Source organism: Hibiscus syriacus, unplaced genomic scaffold, assembly GCF_006381635.1.
Source record: "Hibiscus syriacus cultivar Baekdansim isolate YM2019G1 unplaced genomic scaffold, ASM638163v2 tig00116951_pilon, whole genome shotgun sequence".
NCBI classification, from domain to species: domain Eukaryota; kingdom Viridiplantae; phylum Streptophyta; class Magnoliopsida; order Malvales; family Malvaceae; genus Hibiscus; species Hibiscus syriacus.
This window is the reverse complement of record NW_024063482.1, coordinates 1,874,531-1,890,987: the sequence shown is the minus strand read 5'-3', so window position 1 is coordinate 1,890,987 and position 16,457 is coordinate 1,874,531. Positions and strand designations below refer to the sequence as shown.

Sequence of the window (16,457 nt, the reverse complement as noted above, 5' to 3'; positions counted from 1 at the left end):
GATCGAAAGAAATTCAAATTTTAAAAAGGTACGATACTTACATTCGTCATTGAATATTACAGGTGAAGGGAAAATTTGCTCTATGATGGTCTCATGGCTGGATAATTATGTAAGGTGGTTGGGTAATTAGAAATCGATTGGATACAAGTCACGCATTAACATAAAAGTTCAACATCACCATAGTTCGATCTTATTTTTCACTTATAAAATGTAGAACTAGATTACTCTTTATAATAAATTATACTAATGATCAATGTATTAGATTACACTTTAATAGTTGAAATTAATACTTTTTTGGAGTCATTTTCATTAAAGAAAATTTTCATTTCAATTATTGGATTGCTATACCATTAACGACAACTAATAAGCACGTCCACATATCGACGACAATTGATTCAACATGCTCATATGTCATTTTCCTTAATAAGTTAATGTCATACAATAAGGAGAATAGTATGTGAGCATGTTAATTTAGCTTTCATTTTATTGTAGTCCTGCTATTTCAGCCGTTGCTAATAGTTTAACTATCCAATGATCGAAATGAAAGTTTTCCTTAATAACAATGACTCTAATGAAAGTTTTTTCGATTTTGGTGACCAAAGTGAAAATATCCTAAAAAAGTAATTCCTATCAATGTAGTTTATTCTACTCTTTATTTACAGGGATCAGATTACTCAATAAAATTAATAAGAATCTAAAGGATGTTTAAACTAAAATGTTGAAGCTAAACATGCATTAGCACAATGATTCTTAAATTTAGACTTGTTGATGGTTTAGGAATTTGAATGTGCCAATTATATTTTAAACCTATTCTACTTAAAGCCATTGGAGATTAATAATATATTGTTCCTATCTTCAGTCATGGTAATTTTAATGTTTTAAACTAAAATGTTAACTTTTTCAAACATGCCGTGATTAAAATGAGGGACTAAAATAGACTTTTTTATACAATACACGGACTAGTAATGAACTTTAACCCATAATAATTGGTGTACTTAAGCACTAGTAGGGTAACCCTTTCAGAAAGAAAAAAAAAAGGCTACGTGGTAGGGAAATCTTCGGACTTGTATAGGGGTGTTTAAATTTTCGAACTAATTCGGTTAATCGATCGAACTGAATTAGTTCGGTTAATTCGGTCGGCCACCGAATTAGTTCGATCGATTAACGGTTAAAAAAATTTTTAAAATTTAATTAACGGTTAATTAAGTTTGAATTCGATTAATTAATCAAATTAAATATATATATATATATATATATATATATATATATATATATATATATATAACTCAACCACAGCCCGTTAGACAACAACCCACTGCCCATTTAAATTTTAAAACCCATTTAAATTTTAAAACCCAAATGTCCAAATCAATTTTAATTAAATAAAATAAACTAAAAACTAAATGTAAACTTTTACCAATCTCATCTCACGATTCTCAGTTTCGCACCACCACCCGAGCTTTCGCCTTTCATCAAACCCTCATTCATTCTCTCTCTCTCTCTCTCTCAGTCTCTCTAATCTCGATTCAGGTTAGTTTTCTAACTTAAAATTTCTAGATTTTCTCTTTGATTAATTTACTTCTCCCTTAAAAATTTTAATCACTTGTTTGATTTAGGGTTTGTGTTTTGATATCATTTCTGTGTTTGGGATTTTTCTCTTTTCTTTTATTTGTTTAATGTTTCGGTTCCATGTTTCGATTCTGTTTGGTGGCCTTCTTGTTCTGGGTTTTTAAGGTATTCGGTATTTCATGATTGCACTTTCCTTGTTCTATTAGTTTCAAGTATTTAGATTTTCCTGGGTGTGAGAGATGTTAGGTTTTGTTTTAGTTTCTTGGTGAGTCTTGGAGTTAGCTCAGTTTATTTTGGGCAGCATTCTTCATGTTTTGTTTTCGTTAGCTTCATTTGTGTGGGTCGAAGATCAAAAGTAACAGATTAATTTTTTTATTAAGCTGAATTTCTATCTAGGTGTATATGCTGCAGCATTCCTAGTCTTTTCTTGGTGGTTGTCATCAAAAGTTTTTGAGTTTTTTTGTGCTGTTGAAGGTTTTAAATTCCAGCTGTATGGGTAATTGCTTGTTTGTTGCTTCTGGAGGGGTGAAATTTATAGGTTGGTCTAGGCTGCTTCTCTGTAAGGTTGTGTATGTATGTTTGTTAATTGTTTAGGGTTGCTTCTCTGTAAGCTTTTTTTTAAGACAACTTCCATATAGATTAAATTTTGCTGCTCTGTAAGGTTGTGTATGTATGTTTGTTAATTTTTTTTATTGTAATCACCTCGTTAGATTCTAAAATTTCTCAAGTTTCAAACCCTTACACCCATGAAAAAGCAATCAAAACTCACAAAAATTTTGATTTTTGTCTACGATGAAAATGGAGTTCTAGAGGTAACATATCGTGCCATCTTTCTTTAAAAAATGCAGCAATGCCATGCAATTATAACCCAAGAACATGAAGCATTATAGCATTTTGTTCATGCATGCGATTTCTGCCTGTGGGAAGACGATGGAGTTTGGAGCCTCAATAACACTGTCAGTCAGTTCTACTCCTCGTTCAGCAGACAAACAATGCATGAAATAAACTTTTGGGCCTGCTACCATCATAAGAGCTTCATCAACCTGAAATAAGATTGTATGACATTAGATTGAGTTAGCTTAGCACTTATAATTTTAGCATTGGTTGATACCTAATAGATATATTTGATATTTATACCTTGGATTTTTTTTATTGTTTTTGATGGTTCAAACTGAATTTTGCATCTCTTTTGTGCAGGTAATATGTTCTCTTAAGATATGAATTGTTCTGCACTTGATAGAGAACATCTTGGTTGGTATGGTAGCAGCAGCAAACAACTTAGTAGTTAGCACAACCTTCTTCATGCACCAACACTTAAAGTGTAAACTGCTTGTATACTGAATTATGCTTGGTTTGTATACTGAATTATGCTTCCAGTTCTGCATTCTGCACTTTGTTCTGATTTATTTTGTAGAAGTGCAATATTGTTGGTTATTTTTGAACTAAATTGATAGATACAAATATCTTATTTTAATATAATGTTTGAATCAAATTAATTAGATATTGTAAACTATTTTTTTATTAAAAAAATTAAATTCTAAAATTTAAAAAATTTACGGTTAATTCGAAAATTAACCGAAATATGTTTGGTTTGGTTAATACTTTCATAAAATAGTTCGGTTAACAGTTAAAGAAAAAAAAATTCAATTAATTCGGTTACGGTTAATTTAGTTCGGTCGACCACCGTTTTAACCGAATGAACACCCTTAGACTTGTAGATTCTACTCCTCCAAATATAGAGATACAAAGAAATACTTGCAAGTTACTTAAAGCTTAGAAGGGAATGCTTACGAATTAAACAGGGATACCTAAAAGTCAACCAAATTTAATTTCGGGTTGGTTGGTAGGATCTGTCGTTCGTTGCCCCCATTTATATAAAACCTGTCCACAGAATTCATATCACAAATCTATCAAGGGAAGTATTAATTACCCATCGTCCTCTGTCTTAATCCCTTTCACGTGTTGGGTTTCTCTCATTCTCTTCAAAAATTCTGTCCCACACAACGGGGAAAAAAAATAAAAGAAATGGATAGACGGCGCCGGAAGCAAGCCAAGACCACTGGCTCCTGCTCTGAAGGTAGGGTTGTTTTCTTTTCCTATTGTTGATTTCACTGAATTTCTGGGTTTCTTTTGGTTGCTCTTCAAGTTCTATTTGTGGTCGGTGGTGTTAATGTTACTGCAGAGGTGAGCAGCATTGAGTGGGAGTTCATAAACATGTCTGAACAAGAAGAGGTTCTTATTTATAGAATGTATAAACTCGTTGGGGACAAGTAAGTAAACCTCAAATAACTCTCTTTGATTTCATCTTAAAGCAGAGAATAAATAGTTATCACTGATTTCAGAGACTTAAACATTTTGTTTTTTTGCTTTATATGGAGTAACCTAATACTTGAATGATTCATGCAGGTGGGGGGTTAATTGCAGGCAGGATTCCAGGGAGAAAAGCTGAAGAAATAGAAAGGTTTTGGATCATGAGACATGGACAAGTATTCGCCAACAGTCGTAGACATCAGCAAAACATCTAATTTATGTTTATAAGGGAAGAATTGTTATCTGCCTCTTCTTTCATTTCTAAGGCTTTGGCTTTCCCTTGTATGTCACCAGGTGGTTTTTTGTTGTGATGGAAATGGAAGTACTTGTAGAATGTGTAGTTCCTTCGGTCCATCCTACATAAAAGGTGATGTGAAATAAAGATATAAGATATGAAATTTTCTTAACACGTTGATAATGGATTTGATTTGATTATGTTAAATAATCGTTGGTGATTTAGAAATTTTAAATTTTGTGTACTATTAATATTTTTTTTGGTTTTCCTCCCTATTCTAGAGTTTTACCCTTACTAATCCGATTGACCCGTATCACACACGTGAATTTAGTGGGTGAGTCTCCCAACAAGGATTTTCTACATACATAAACCCTCAAGCTTGAAACTTGATATCAAATTGATTACCACTCGAACTAACCCTAATTGGTTATAATTTTAATTCTCTTAACATGTTTGACTGATATAATATAAGTACTTCTTATATTTTTATGTATTTTTTGATAATACAAATTATAATAACATAAATACTTAAAATCGAATTCTAAAATTACATTAGTTACCATTACGATGTTTTGCACCATCATTCCTTGCACTTCTTTATCTAGCTTTCCTGAGGCTAAAAGTTTCACCCAACTAACCATCTTTCAGCTCAAATAATCAATATTTTTTATATAATATAATGATAAAAATATAGATATGGAGTCTTTCAGAAGAGTAAATCTGATTGTTGTCTCGTGTTGATCAATCCATCGGTCCAAAACTCGAAAGGCTCAATGGCCATGGTCAAGAGGCTCCCACTTCCTATAATCTGTCATGTTTCAAACATCAATCCTCTTTTGTAAAAAGCGCCACTGCTTTGTTTTTGCTTCGTCTTTTTCTTATTTGTCGGGAAAATAAAACAACTGCTTGTTGTATTTTGTATAGAATGCGATAACAGCTACAGCGTAAATGATAAATAAGCTAGTAAGATATTTGTGGGTCCAATGATATGGATCGGACAAGAAGCATTTCTCGAGCAAGTGGAATGCACATCATATCAGAATTCTCAACCACTCAAGATCAAAATGATCTTTTTTTTCTCATTCAGATAAAAGAAAGTATCGTTATTTTGATATGACCATCCAGCTCAGTTAGTAGAGCACAATATTCTTAACCTTGAGATCGTTGGATCGAGTCCCACGGAAGGCATTTCATAATTCAGAGGTCTCTTACGGAAGCTGCTCTCAACATGATGTTGGGAAAAATGGGCAGCCATTTTATCGTTATTTTTTTCTTTTTCATGTCTGTTTTGATTTCCAAGCACAGTCTGTAACTTCACAACATATATTATTACTTTTTTTTTAAGGACTTATAGTAAAATTTCTCGAAATATGTCAACATCATAGGCCAACATAGAGACTCCAATTTGCTTTCTAGAATTTGGTTTTTCCTGGAAAAATGAATTTGTTTCACACCCCAAATGAAGATTAGATGGGAACACTTGAAGAATAAAACAGCCGCATTGTTTATCACATTTATTCATTCGTTTCCCAGAAAAGAGTGAACAAAAGTTAGAGGAAGAAATGGAGGCCATGGTAGAGTTACTTGAAAAAGAGGGTGAAGAAGCTTTGTTCGTATCCCAAACAATCCCCTACTCAACGAGACAAGACATGTTGCACATTATCGGTGATTATATTCACATTTTGGAAGGTGGGGTAACCCAAAATTATAAGGGTAAAGTACACAAATAATTCCCTGACTATAAGGTATTATTTTGTTGAGTCTTTCGATTATTAAAAGATAAAAATTGTCACCTGGCTATTCATATGTTCCAAACCCATCTTTTTTCGTTAAAAACTTGACAAACATCTGAGCTGGACGTTAACATACTGACTGGATATGATAAAATCATATTTTAATGATTACTACAGACACCATTGTTACTTTCAAGCACTGGCTCGACGATATAATGTTTCAAGCACTGGCTCGACAATATAATATTTCAAGCATTGGATTGACGATATAATGTAAACAAAGACTTGATCCACAAAATACAGCTCAAATGGTTCTGAGATCATATTTCATCATATTCCAATAAGTATGTTAACATCCAATTCAGACGACCGTTAAAATTTTAATGAAAAAGGACGAGTTTGGAATACATAAATAGTCAAGTGACAATTTTGTATTTTTTAATAGTCAAGGGACTCAACAAAGCAGTGCCCTATGTCAGGGGACTATTTGTGTACTTTACCCAAATTATAATTACTCAAACTTTTAAAAAGAAATTGTTAATCTTTTTTAAAAAATAAGACTTTTAATCTTTTCTATTTTTTATTAAATTAAATTAATTAATAAAAATATTTTTATAGAAACCGCTAATTTTATTAAAAATAAAAAATATTCAAAATACAAGGAACTTTTACAACCACGACCGTAAACTAAACACGTGATAAAGATATTTTCTTAAAGATAAGAAAATTAGTTACTTAAGATCACACAATGACCATACAATGACAATATTAAAAAACATAAGCAAATAAACTTGAACAAAAGATAAATATGAACAGATTTCATTGCATCGACAAACGAACCACAAAAGATGATGAAGTTATTGAAAGACTACCGACAAACCACAAATCAGAATCAAACGACGTGAAAATACTATTCACGAACACAAATCGCGTATCCAAATTCAATATGAGGGTCCAAAGTAAGAAAGATCAGCATGATAACAAATAAGTGTCATATTGATCAGTTGTGACGATGTCAATTCCAACCCTAAAAAAGGATAAACAAAAATAACGACTAAACAACCGAAAACGTGTCATAAAGACAAAAAATATCATAAAGACAGAAGAAGACGTGCCATAAAGAAAAATTATTTTAAAAAAAAGAAAAAAAATAAAGAAATGTTATAATAAAACAAAGGAAAAAACAATGAATATCGACAATTAACGACAAACATCAAGATTAATGTCACCACTGATTACAAAGATAAAGAAAAAGAAAAATCAACTACGACTAAAAAAAGGGGGGAAATAGGGCAAACCCTATATGCTTATTGATAATTGATAGAAATATTGTGTTACTTGTTTATGTTGATTTTAATATTTTTTCTTTAAAAAATAAAAATATGAATTTATATAAGTTTAACATGTATATCATTTTTTTCCGTAGATTGATTCAATTTGATAAAAATAAAACGAAATTTTAAATGTAAAAAGGAGATATAAAAAAATTAAAAACACACAATAATAAGCTAAATTATTCATAAAGAAAAAAAAGATCCACTATTAATATTTTAAATAATAACCTAATAGTACATAGATATATATTATACGTTTTATATTCCTAAAAGATTACTAATAAGATATTGACAACAATTGCTCACAAACATCACTAAAATGTAAAAGAATCAAACTTTTTTCCTTATCATTCTTTTTCCTGAAAATTTGTTGATTAAAGACAAAGACCGAGTTAAGATTGAATTAAAAGAGGAGTAAATTGTTTAATTTTTTTAAAAAAAAGATTCTAAAAATAAATATACCATAAAAATTAAGAGATAAATAATTTAACTTCACGCACCATAACCTTGTTTAATTATAAGCATCCTATCTGTTGGGATTCATATGCTAATTTAAACAGATTTAATGATTAAAACATTCCACACTCATAAGCATTGGAATTTCTAATTATATTTTTTAGAATATATAAATTTTAAAAAAAATTAAAAGCTCGTCAAACTTTAATACTCTCGGTTAAAAATAAAATAATTATCAAAATTTGTTTAAAGATATTGATTTAATCAATAATTTAGGAATAATAAGATCTATTAATTGATCGAGTGGTTAATAATATTCGTTTTATCTGATCTTGTGTGGTTCGAATCATTAATATATTTTTACTTAATAAAAAATAATAATTTAGGTATAATTATAGGGACAACGACTCTACAAATTCACGTCAGCTGTGTGTATCTAACTCTTCCTCGCCGCACCTTTAGCATGTAAACGTGAATTTTAGTAAGCAGCAACACGGAAAAAGATTTGAAGATTCTTGCTGGGATAGGTCCCAACCAATCTTGTCTCATTTCTTTCATTCATTTTGACTTTCGTCTACAACTTTTTCTTTCACCTTTTTTTGTTGGGTTTGAATTGGTCTTCAACTCAACCTTCTCTCCCTTTTCTATAATACCACATCCCCTTCCCCGTTTTATTTACGACAACCATTTGCATCTTAACTTCTTCCAAGCTGTTTGCTTTTGGGTCTTTATTTTTGTGCAAAGCTACACTAGTTTTCATCTGACATGAACTAGTGTTGCTCCATTTGTTTGGGTTTAAGTTCTTAAAACTTCGGCGAAACTTGAGAGCTTAGAGTTAAGCAGATATTTGGGTGTTGACTGGTTGTGTTTTTTTTTTCAATGGAAAAAGCAATGGATTGGGAGCAAAACATGCTTTTGAACGAGCTAACACAGGGGAGAGAACTAACTAATCTGCTTAGGAAGCATCTTCATCCATTTTCATCCCCCGAAACACGCCAAGTCTTAGTTGAGAAAATACTCTCTTCCTATGAGAAAGCTCTCTCTGTGCTGAATTGGAGTGGTTTTATGGTTGAAACTCAACCCAAGGTTAGCATTGTCGGATCCCCTGCCTCCATTGCCTATAGCAGCCATGGAAGCTACGCCTCTGATGAAAAACATTCGTTTAAAAAGAGGTAAAAATAAACACAACTTTCCCATTTCTTCTTCTTCTTCTTTGTTTAATAGTTCCAAAGTTCAGTTGTTGATCATTGGTTTGGTTTCCTTTCACAGAAAAACATGTTCGGGGTGGAATGAGAAAATAAGGGTCAGCTCAGGGACGTCATTAGAGGACGGATACTGCTGGCGGAAATATGGGCAGAAAGATATTCTTGGATCCAATTTTCCAAGGTGAGAAAATGTCTTTAAAGACATTGGTTTGTTTTCACTTTCATTGATTGTAATGCACAAATGTTCTAAAATTGAATTTGTATGCACAATTTTAGGGGATATTATCGATGCACTCATCGTTACTCGCAAGGTTGTTTAGCTGCTAAGCAAGTTCAGAGATCGGACGAGGACCCGACAATCTTCGAGGTGAAATATCGAGGAAGACATACCTGTAACCAAGCCACTCATTTCGAGAAAGGCGATGATTCTGGGCAAAAGCAGCAACTTGAAGAGAAGCAAAAACAATCAAAGGAAACAGTGCTCAAGGTTAAAACAGAGGACCTGGACAAAAGAGACTATATATTTCCTTCGTTTTCTTTCCCTACTGATTCAGGAGAAGTTGAAAACGGATTATTTTTTAAGTCCCTAATGGAAAACGATATTGCATTTGTGTCTCCAGCGACATCTGAATCCAACTATTTTTCAGTGCCACCGTTCCAAATGGGCAGCTTTTGTTTAGGCCAAAATGTGCAGAGTTCGGAATCCGATCTGACGGAGATAATCTCTGCACCAACATCGGTTACGAATTCGCCGATAGTAGACCTGGGTATTTCATCACTCGAGAAGTTGGAATTCGATCCGAGCTTCACGTTTGATAACCCTGAATTCTTCTCTTAAAGTAGTGGACTATTTTTTCTTGTATGGGAAACGTTTTGTTTACCCTTCATTTGCTTTTTAACTAATCTTTTTCACTTAATTTAGAAGGGTGGAGAGTGTTCCATGTAACGAAGTGGTAGAGAAAAAGAGTTGTAATTTTCACGTAAAATTTTATAAATCCTGAATTTAACGTAAGTTAGAGAAGTTTAGTTCACAAATGCGTGTTTACTTCAGGGTAATGCAACCGAGCAATCAGCAAGTTATGCAGCCGAAACAAAAAGGATTCTCCATGCCGAAAATTAGAGCTTCGCAAACATCATTAATGTGTACAATTGGAAGTTTCCCCACCAGTTCTTCCGTACATTTCAAACCCTGTCATGAAACGCATCATATGTAAGCTGTGAGCCATTCTGATGAGATATCTCTGATGGATTAACCATGTAGTAATTTGGTCATGAAATGGCAAAAACCGAGGCTAACAGTGGTTATTTGATGAAGGAATCTTCTCTAATGGTGGTGGCATCTGAATTGTAAACGGGATAAATTCATTGTCGTCTTGCAGCTAAAGACCCGTTGAAGTCTTGATTTCTACCCAGCCATCTGAAGGAGCATGATGCACAACATTATGCAAGAAATCCGATACGACTATCTGGAGCCTTGTCTTATGAAAGAAACATCTGATTCAGATCTCTAACTTTAAGAACACATTTTCTTCAAATAGCGATGAAAGTGATCTTAAAGAAATCTAGACTTTACTAGTAAACTTACAATAGCATTTGTGACAAATACTTTGACTTCTCTCCCATGAGCCATGGTCAACTCGATCCACAAATTTATTTGCAATCCTTTCCATGTGTTTTAGCCTTCCATTCTTAGCCACTAAAGCTAGCAAGGATATTTATAAAAACTTCAGACAAGTATTTCATCCTTAACAACAACAAATTAGGAGTTAAAAGGAACACAAAGGAATTGACAATAAGGAAATACAAGTGAAGCTTTAGCACAAACATGCAACCAGCAACAAACTACTGATGGAAGGCAATAAAGAAAACAAGTAATGAATATCATACAAGGAGAATTGCAGCCACTATGACTTGAGAGTTATACCTAAAAAGTTTGTTGTAAGATCTGAAAATTTAACTTCACCTCATGTTTCAAAAATGGCATTGACTTGTGTCTTGGCGGGTCCTGATGTGTCCTTGGAGAATTCTGAAAATAATTGACTGTTTTTTGATTCATGAACAAAGTCGAGAAGTTCAGACTCAACCTTGTTCAGAGCATTTCCTTTTACTTCTGCAAGGTAGGGGCAGACGCATACTTTCCAGATGCATTACGGTAAGGGTGACCATTTAGTTGGAGTTTGAAAGATATTCGGAATCCATTTATGGTGACACTTTTTGATTAAGGATACTAGTCAAGATAATTATTTCATATATTTCAATAAAAAATTATTTGATACGTAAGTAATGTATTTAAGGTTTATATTTTACGGTTTAAGATTTAGAGTTTATATTTTAAAATTTAAAGTTTATTATTTTAAATTTTAAGATCATAATATAATAATATATAAGTTTTATATAATTTATATAACAGATAATAACACAAACACAGTAAAGATGGTTTGAAAGGTAAAATTCTGCATAAATTTCGTAGAACAGATTACTGTCAAAAACCAATTATTACTGCTGAAGTTCACCAGTCCTCCTTGCACACTTGATAGAGTCATCTATTTTCATCTTTAAATCACATTTATATTCAAATCCCTTTTCAATAAGCTTGGTAGAGTCCCACTTGATATCTCTTCTTGGTCCATCAAATTTCCTGAAATCCATTTTCCACTGCCTTAATTAGAACATATATACCATCATATCATGTAGAAGAAACTCGAAAATTAAAAACTCTATACCTTAACCCTAAATTCTAGAATTTAGACCTGAATATTCATGTCAGTGTCCTTTTTAATCATATTTGGGGTACTTACTCTGCTTTAACATTAAACTCAGGGTAATGCAGTTGAAAGCAACCGGCAAGTTCTGCTGCCGAAATAAAAGAGCTTGCAATTAAGAATCTGCCGCTGATGGAAGGATTCTCCATGCAGAAAATATGAGCTTCGCAAACATCATTGATGTGTACAATTGGAAGTTTCCCCAGCAATTCTTCTGTGTATTTCATAAACTGGTCTGTGAACGTGTTATTTGTAAGCTGTGAAAGGAAAATAGCAACACTTCCAGGTGTATAAGATAAAACTGTCTCCTCCAACATTGCCACAAGCTAGTGTTACCACCTCCAATTCACCATATTTTTCACTGTTCAAAAGTTCTTTTTCAGCCAATGTCTTCGATACAGTGTACTCCTATAGAACATACAAATTCTTTAGTTATTATCATCTTATATACAGTTTTTAAGTAACAGAACTTGCCTTAAAGAACTCATAAGAGTAAGCAAGTGAAAGATCAAGGGGGGTCCAACAAGTTTCATCCATGGTGTCTTTGTAACCATTCCCGTCTTCTTTCAATGGCGATGCAGCACAAACAGAGGCAGTGTAGATTAATCTTTTGACGGTGCCTGATTTTATACAACACTCTGCAATACTTTTTGTTGCAGAAACTGCAGCCTCTGTGGTGTTTTTAAACTGTTCATAAATAGCCAAAATCATCCAAAAAAAGAAAGAATCTTATAGTTAGAACTGTTCATGGCATTGGCTATCAAGAGATGAAAAAATTAGTATCCCAAGAGAGAAACCTGTGAATCATCAGAGTGTTGCAGGGGAGTTGCAACATGGAAAACAAACGAACAGCCATGAATAGCCTGCTCAAACTCATTTGGCTTGTATATATCAGCTTCGAACAAAACTAATTTTGTGTCTGCATGAGGCAAGCTCTTGAGGAGTTCAACCTTTGAAACATCACCTGCCATAACAATTCCCCATTAAAAAGAAAATGCATTTGAAACACAGTCGAACACGACGACGGAAATCGAAGCGAGCTACTAAATATCCAAATTTCTGAGCGTGGCATGGACGGTATATCCTTTGTCCAGTAGCTTCTTGGTCAGCGAAGAGCCAATGAAACCAGTGGCTCCTGTAACACATACCCTGCAGTTGGCCTTCTCCATTGCTGCTAGATTATCTTTCTTATGTATATATATATATGTCAATTTGTGTGTATATATATACAGACAATTTGTGCTATTTTTCTTTGCATAACATTTTGGAATTCTGATAAAATAATAGTAAAATGATGGGATATACACGCAACCCTGAGGAAGAAAACCAAATAAATCAAGAACTGACATGCAAGGTTCGATTATTTCAAACGATTTGAACGTTTCAAAGTTGTCGGTTTTTTTTCTGGTCAGGGCAGCCACTATAGAATTCTCCAGAGTAGAAAAATGTTGAAAGTAAAAAATGAGAAGGAAACAAATGGGGCGGCTTGGGGCGACTTGGAGTATTAAGGGCGGCTAATTTTAGTCAAAATAAAGGGTAAAATATATAATTTAATCACTTTATTTTTAAGGTATTTATAAAATTAATCTTTAAATTTTAACTACAAATATTCAAATTCATTTAACTTCAAAATCATCTTAAATCATTCTAACTTTCTCCAAATACTAGAGAATTTAAAGAGTTTCTTTAAAGTTGTTTTATTCCTTTTTATTAATAGAGAATTATTATTATTTTCTCTTCGATAAATCGAAAAAAGTTATAATTTTTATTTTCTTATAATGAAATTCTTCTACCGTTATCTATGATTTTTACCTTATATTATTTAAGATTTTCCGTAAATTTTGTATCTCTTTTGACATCATCAGTAACTTCCTCAACTTAACAACCAACAAGCCTTCCATTTCATTCCCGACTCTCAACTCATCCAAATATAGCTTTTCAGCTTCAGGTGTCAATCTAAACCTCAATGAATAAGCCCCCTCTTCCATGATTTCAAACACTCCAGGAAACTTCCTCAATAAAGCAATAAATCTGCGCCTTTTCTCAAGACCTATAAGTCTCTTCTATACCTCCTCAATGACCTAAGTGACATGATTCTATCAGGTTGACTCACTAGAATCTTCCTTATCTTCAACACCAATTTAAGCTTCTTGTCCCTTTGAATCACGTTATCAAAAGGAACCTCTTTTCTTCTCTTAACTGCAGCTCTCACCGGCTCGTAAGGGACATGGGTTTTTCTCAGATTACCCAAGGAAGTAAAACCCTAATCTTGAAAACCCAAACTTTGGCCCAAAAATGGCGTCTTTTCTGAAACTTCGTTTAAGGGACGGAAATGGGATTTCGTAGAAAACTTTGGTTTGCGGTGAAATGAGGATTTGTAAGAGAGAAACAGGGGGAAAGAGGTTGATATTGAAGCTTTGTTTGAAGCAAGCAGAAGCAGAGGTTCCATTTTCAAATTTTCAAGTATTGATAGAAATTAATACAAAGATAAAGAGAGTAAAGATTAGAAGGAAGAATTACCTGTTTGGAATAGAGGGTGGAGCTCGTTCGGGATTGAAGATTCGGATTAGGGTTTATGACCAAACCCCAATTTTAACGTAGGGGACTTTTGTCATCTACAAAAGAACTTCAATGTAAAATTATCGAGTATGAAGGGCAAAAGTGTCATATTGAAACCAAATATGTTTAAAAGTGCAACAAACTGCACATAATTGAAAATAATGAAGCCAAACGTCAAACAAAAATGCAATCTTTCAATCTCCATTAGCTCTTACATGATCATCTTCAATATTTTGCATCCCTCCAAGTTGAGTTTGCCAGAATATATATGGAGGGATGCCAAGATGAGCTAACGAAGATCGAAAGAAATTCAAATTTTAAAAGGGTACAATACTTACATTCGTCATTGAATATTACAGGTGAAGGGAAAATTTGCTCTATGATGGTCTCATGGCTGGATAATTATGTAAGGTGGTTGGGTAATTAAAAATCGATTGGATACAAGTCACGCATTAACATAAAAGTTTAACATCACCATAGTTGAATCTTATTTTTCACTTATAAAATGTAGAACTAGATTAATCTTTAGAATAAATTATACTAATGATTAATTATTAGATTACGCTTTAATAATACTTTTATTGGAGTCATTTTCATTAAAGAAAATTTTCATTTCGATTACTAGATTGCTATACCATTAACGACAACTAATATAGCACGTCCACGTATCGACGACAATTGATACATCATGCTCATATGTCCTTTTTTATTAAATTAATGTCATACAAGAAGGAGAATAATATGTGAGCATGTTAATTTAGCTTTCATTTTTATGTAGTCTTGCTACGTCAACTGTTGCTAATAGTTCAACGATCCAATGATCGAAATGAAAGTTTTCCTTAATAACAATGATTCTAATGAAAGTTTTTTCGATTTGGTGACCAAAGTGAAAACATCCTAAAAATGTAATGACTATCAATGCAGTTTATCCTACTCATTATTTACAGGGATCAGATTACTCATTTTAAAATTAATAAGAATCTAAAGGATGGTTAAACTAAAATGTTGAAGCTAAATAACGACGCAGCTCATGCATTAGGACAATGATGTTGCGGAAGACGGCTATCAGATAAAGTAAAATCGCAACTGATAATTTGAGAAAATAAAAATGAAAATAAAGAAGACATAAAATTTACGTGGAAAACCCCTAAATAATATAGGGTAAAAACCACGGGCAACGGTAGAAGAATTTCACTATGAGAAAATAGGAATTACAACCTCTCTCGATCTACTATGGAGAAAACAATGATAATTCTCTCTTGATAAAAAAGAGAAAACAACTCTCAAGAAACTCTCTAAATTCTCTCTAGTATTGGAAGAAAGCTAGAATGCTTTGGAATGATTTTGAAGCTAAATGAGATAGGGTATTTATAGTTGAAACCTAAGGACTAATTTGTAAATACCCTAAAGTTTAATGACTAAATTATGATTTAGCCATTGTCCAAAAATCAACAATTTGGTGCCAATTAATGCACATGCATCAAAAGATTTTTTTGTCCACCGAAAGGTTGCCATCAACTTGCATGTTAAGTTGAATTTTCAACAATCTCCCACTTGAAGATTTAATTGGAACAATTATATCTTCACACCATTCTTTCTACCTTGTACTTTCATGTTGCTTACATTTCTGACAGGCCACAAGAGGATCGACACCAGGTAAATTTATCAGCATTGATTGCCTTCGTCATGAAATCTGCTATGTTGTCTTTGGTATGGATCTTCTGCATATCTACCGTCCATTCTTCCACCTTTTCACGAATGAAATGGTATTGAACTCGTATGTGCTTTGTCCTTGAATGAAATGTTGGATTCCTTGCTAAATGCAATGTGCTTTGACTGTCACAAAACAGAGAGACATACTCTTGATTGTGCCTAAGCTCCTCCAATAGTATCTTCAACCAAATTGCTTCTTTACTGGCTTGTGTAGCTGCTACATATTCTGCCTCTGTTGTGGATGTAGCCACAACTGACTGCAATTTTGAAACCCAGCTTACATCTCCACCAGTAATTTTGAACACATATCCTGTAGTATATTTACTTTTATTCAAATCCCCTGCATAGTCATAATCTACATAACCATTGATTAGTAAATTTGATCCTCCGTAACATAATGCAACATTTGAGGTCCCTTTGATGTATCTCAGGATCCTCTTTACTATATTCCAATGCTCTTTCCCTGGATTCGCCATGTACCGACTAACCACTCCCACTGCTTGTGCAATGTCTGGTCTTGTGCATATCATAGCAAACATTAAACTTCTCACTACTGATGCATACGGTACTCGAGACATCTA

General features: G+C 33.1%; 2 protein-coding genes and 1 pseudogene across 4 annotated transcripts; 2 read left to right on the top strand and 1 right to left on the bottom strand.

Annotated features, from left to right (window-relative positions):
* The first annotated feature begins 3,496 nt into the window (after positions 1-3,496).
* On the top strand, positions 3,497-4,178 carry LOC120188838 (transcription factor CPC-like). 2 transcript variants are annotated; one of them, XR_005522446.1, is made up of 3 exons: positions 3,497-3,646; positions 3,752-3,839; positions 3,976-4,077. XR_005522446.1 is itself a non-coding variant. In XM_039192225.1 (3 exons), exons 1-3 carry the CDS (start codon positions 3,595-3,597, stop codon positions 4,092-4,094), a joined length of 258 nt encoding a protein of 85 aa, XP_039048156.1. In that variant the 5' UTR covers positions 3,497-3,594; the 3' UTR covers positions 4,095-4,178. The 2 variants fall into 2 exon arrangements, 1 of the variants encoding a protein (XP_039048156.1); XM_039192225.1 differs by having other exon boundaries at positions 3,752-3,841; positions 3,979-4,178.
* A 4,275-nt stretch (positions 4,179-8,453) lies between these two features.
* On the top strand, positions 8,454-9,873 carry LOC120188852 (probable WRKY transcription factor 46). 2 transcript variants are annotated; one of them, XM_039192237.1, is made up of 4 exons: positions 8,458-8,809; positions 8,907-9,023; positions 9,119-9,415; positions 9,449-9,873. In XM_039192237.1, the coding sequence occupies exons 1-4, from the start codon at positions 8,517-8,519 to the stop codon at positions 9,678-9,680; spliced, it is 939 nt and encodes a 312-aa protein (XP_039048168.1). In that variant the 5' UTR covers positions 8,458-8,516; the 3' UTR covers positions 9,681-9,873. The 2 variants fall into 2 exon arrangements, with proteins under 2 accessions (XP_039048167.1, XP_039048168.1); XM_039192236.1 differs by having other exon boundaries at positions 8,454-8,809; positions 9,119-9,873.
* A 1,465-nt stretch (positions 9,874-11,338) lies between these two features.
* LOC120188978 lies at positions 11,339-12,779 on the bottom strand (annotated as a pseudogene).
* Between the last annotated feature and the right edge of the window lie 3,678 nt (positions 12,780-16,457).

Excerpts from the sequence above, each read along its gene's own strand:
- LOC120188838 (XM_039192225.1), top strand. The coding sequence starts at position 3,595 with ATGGATAGACGGCGCCGGAAGCAAGCCAAGACCACTGGCTCCTGCTCT. Across the intron at positions 3,647-3,751 it reads CACTGGCTCCTGCTCTGAAG|AGGTGAGCAGCATTGAGTGG; the intron begins GTAGGGTTGTTT and ends ATGTTACTGCAG. Across the intron at positions 3,842-3,978 it reads TAAACTCGTTGGGGACAAGT|GGGGGTTAATTGCAGGCAGG; the intron begins AAGTAAACCTCA and ends TTCATGCAGGTG.
- LOC120188852 (XM_039192236.1), top strand. The coding sequence starts at position 8,517 with ATGGAAAAAGCAATGGATTGGGAGCAAAACATGCTTTTGAACGAGCTA. Across the intron at positions 8,810-8,906 it reads AAACATTCGTTTAAAAAGAG|AAAAACATGTTCGGGGTGGA; the intron begins GTAAAAATAAAC and ends TTCCTTTCACAG. Across the intron at positions 9,024-9,118 it reads CTTGGATCCAATTTTCCAAG|GGGATATTATCGATGCACTC; the intron begins GTGAGAAAATGT and ends GCACAATTTTAG.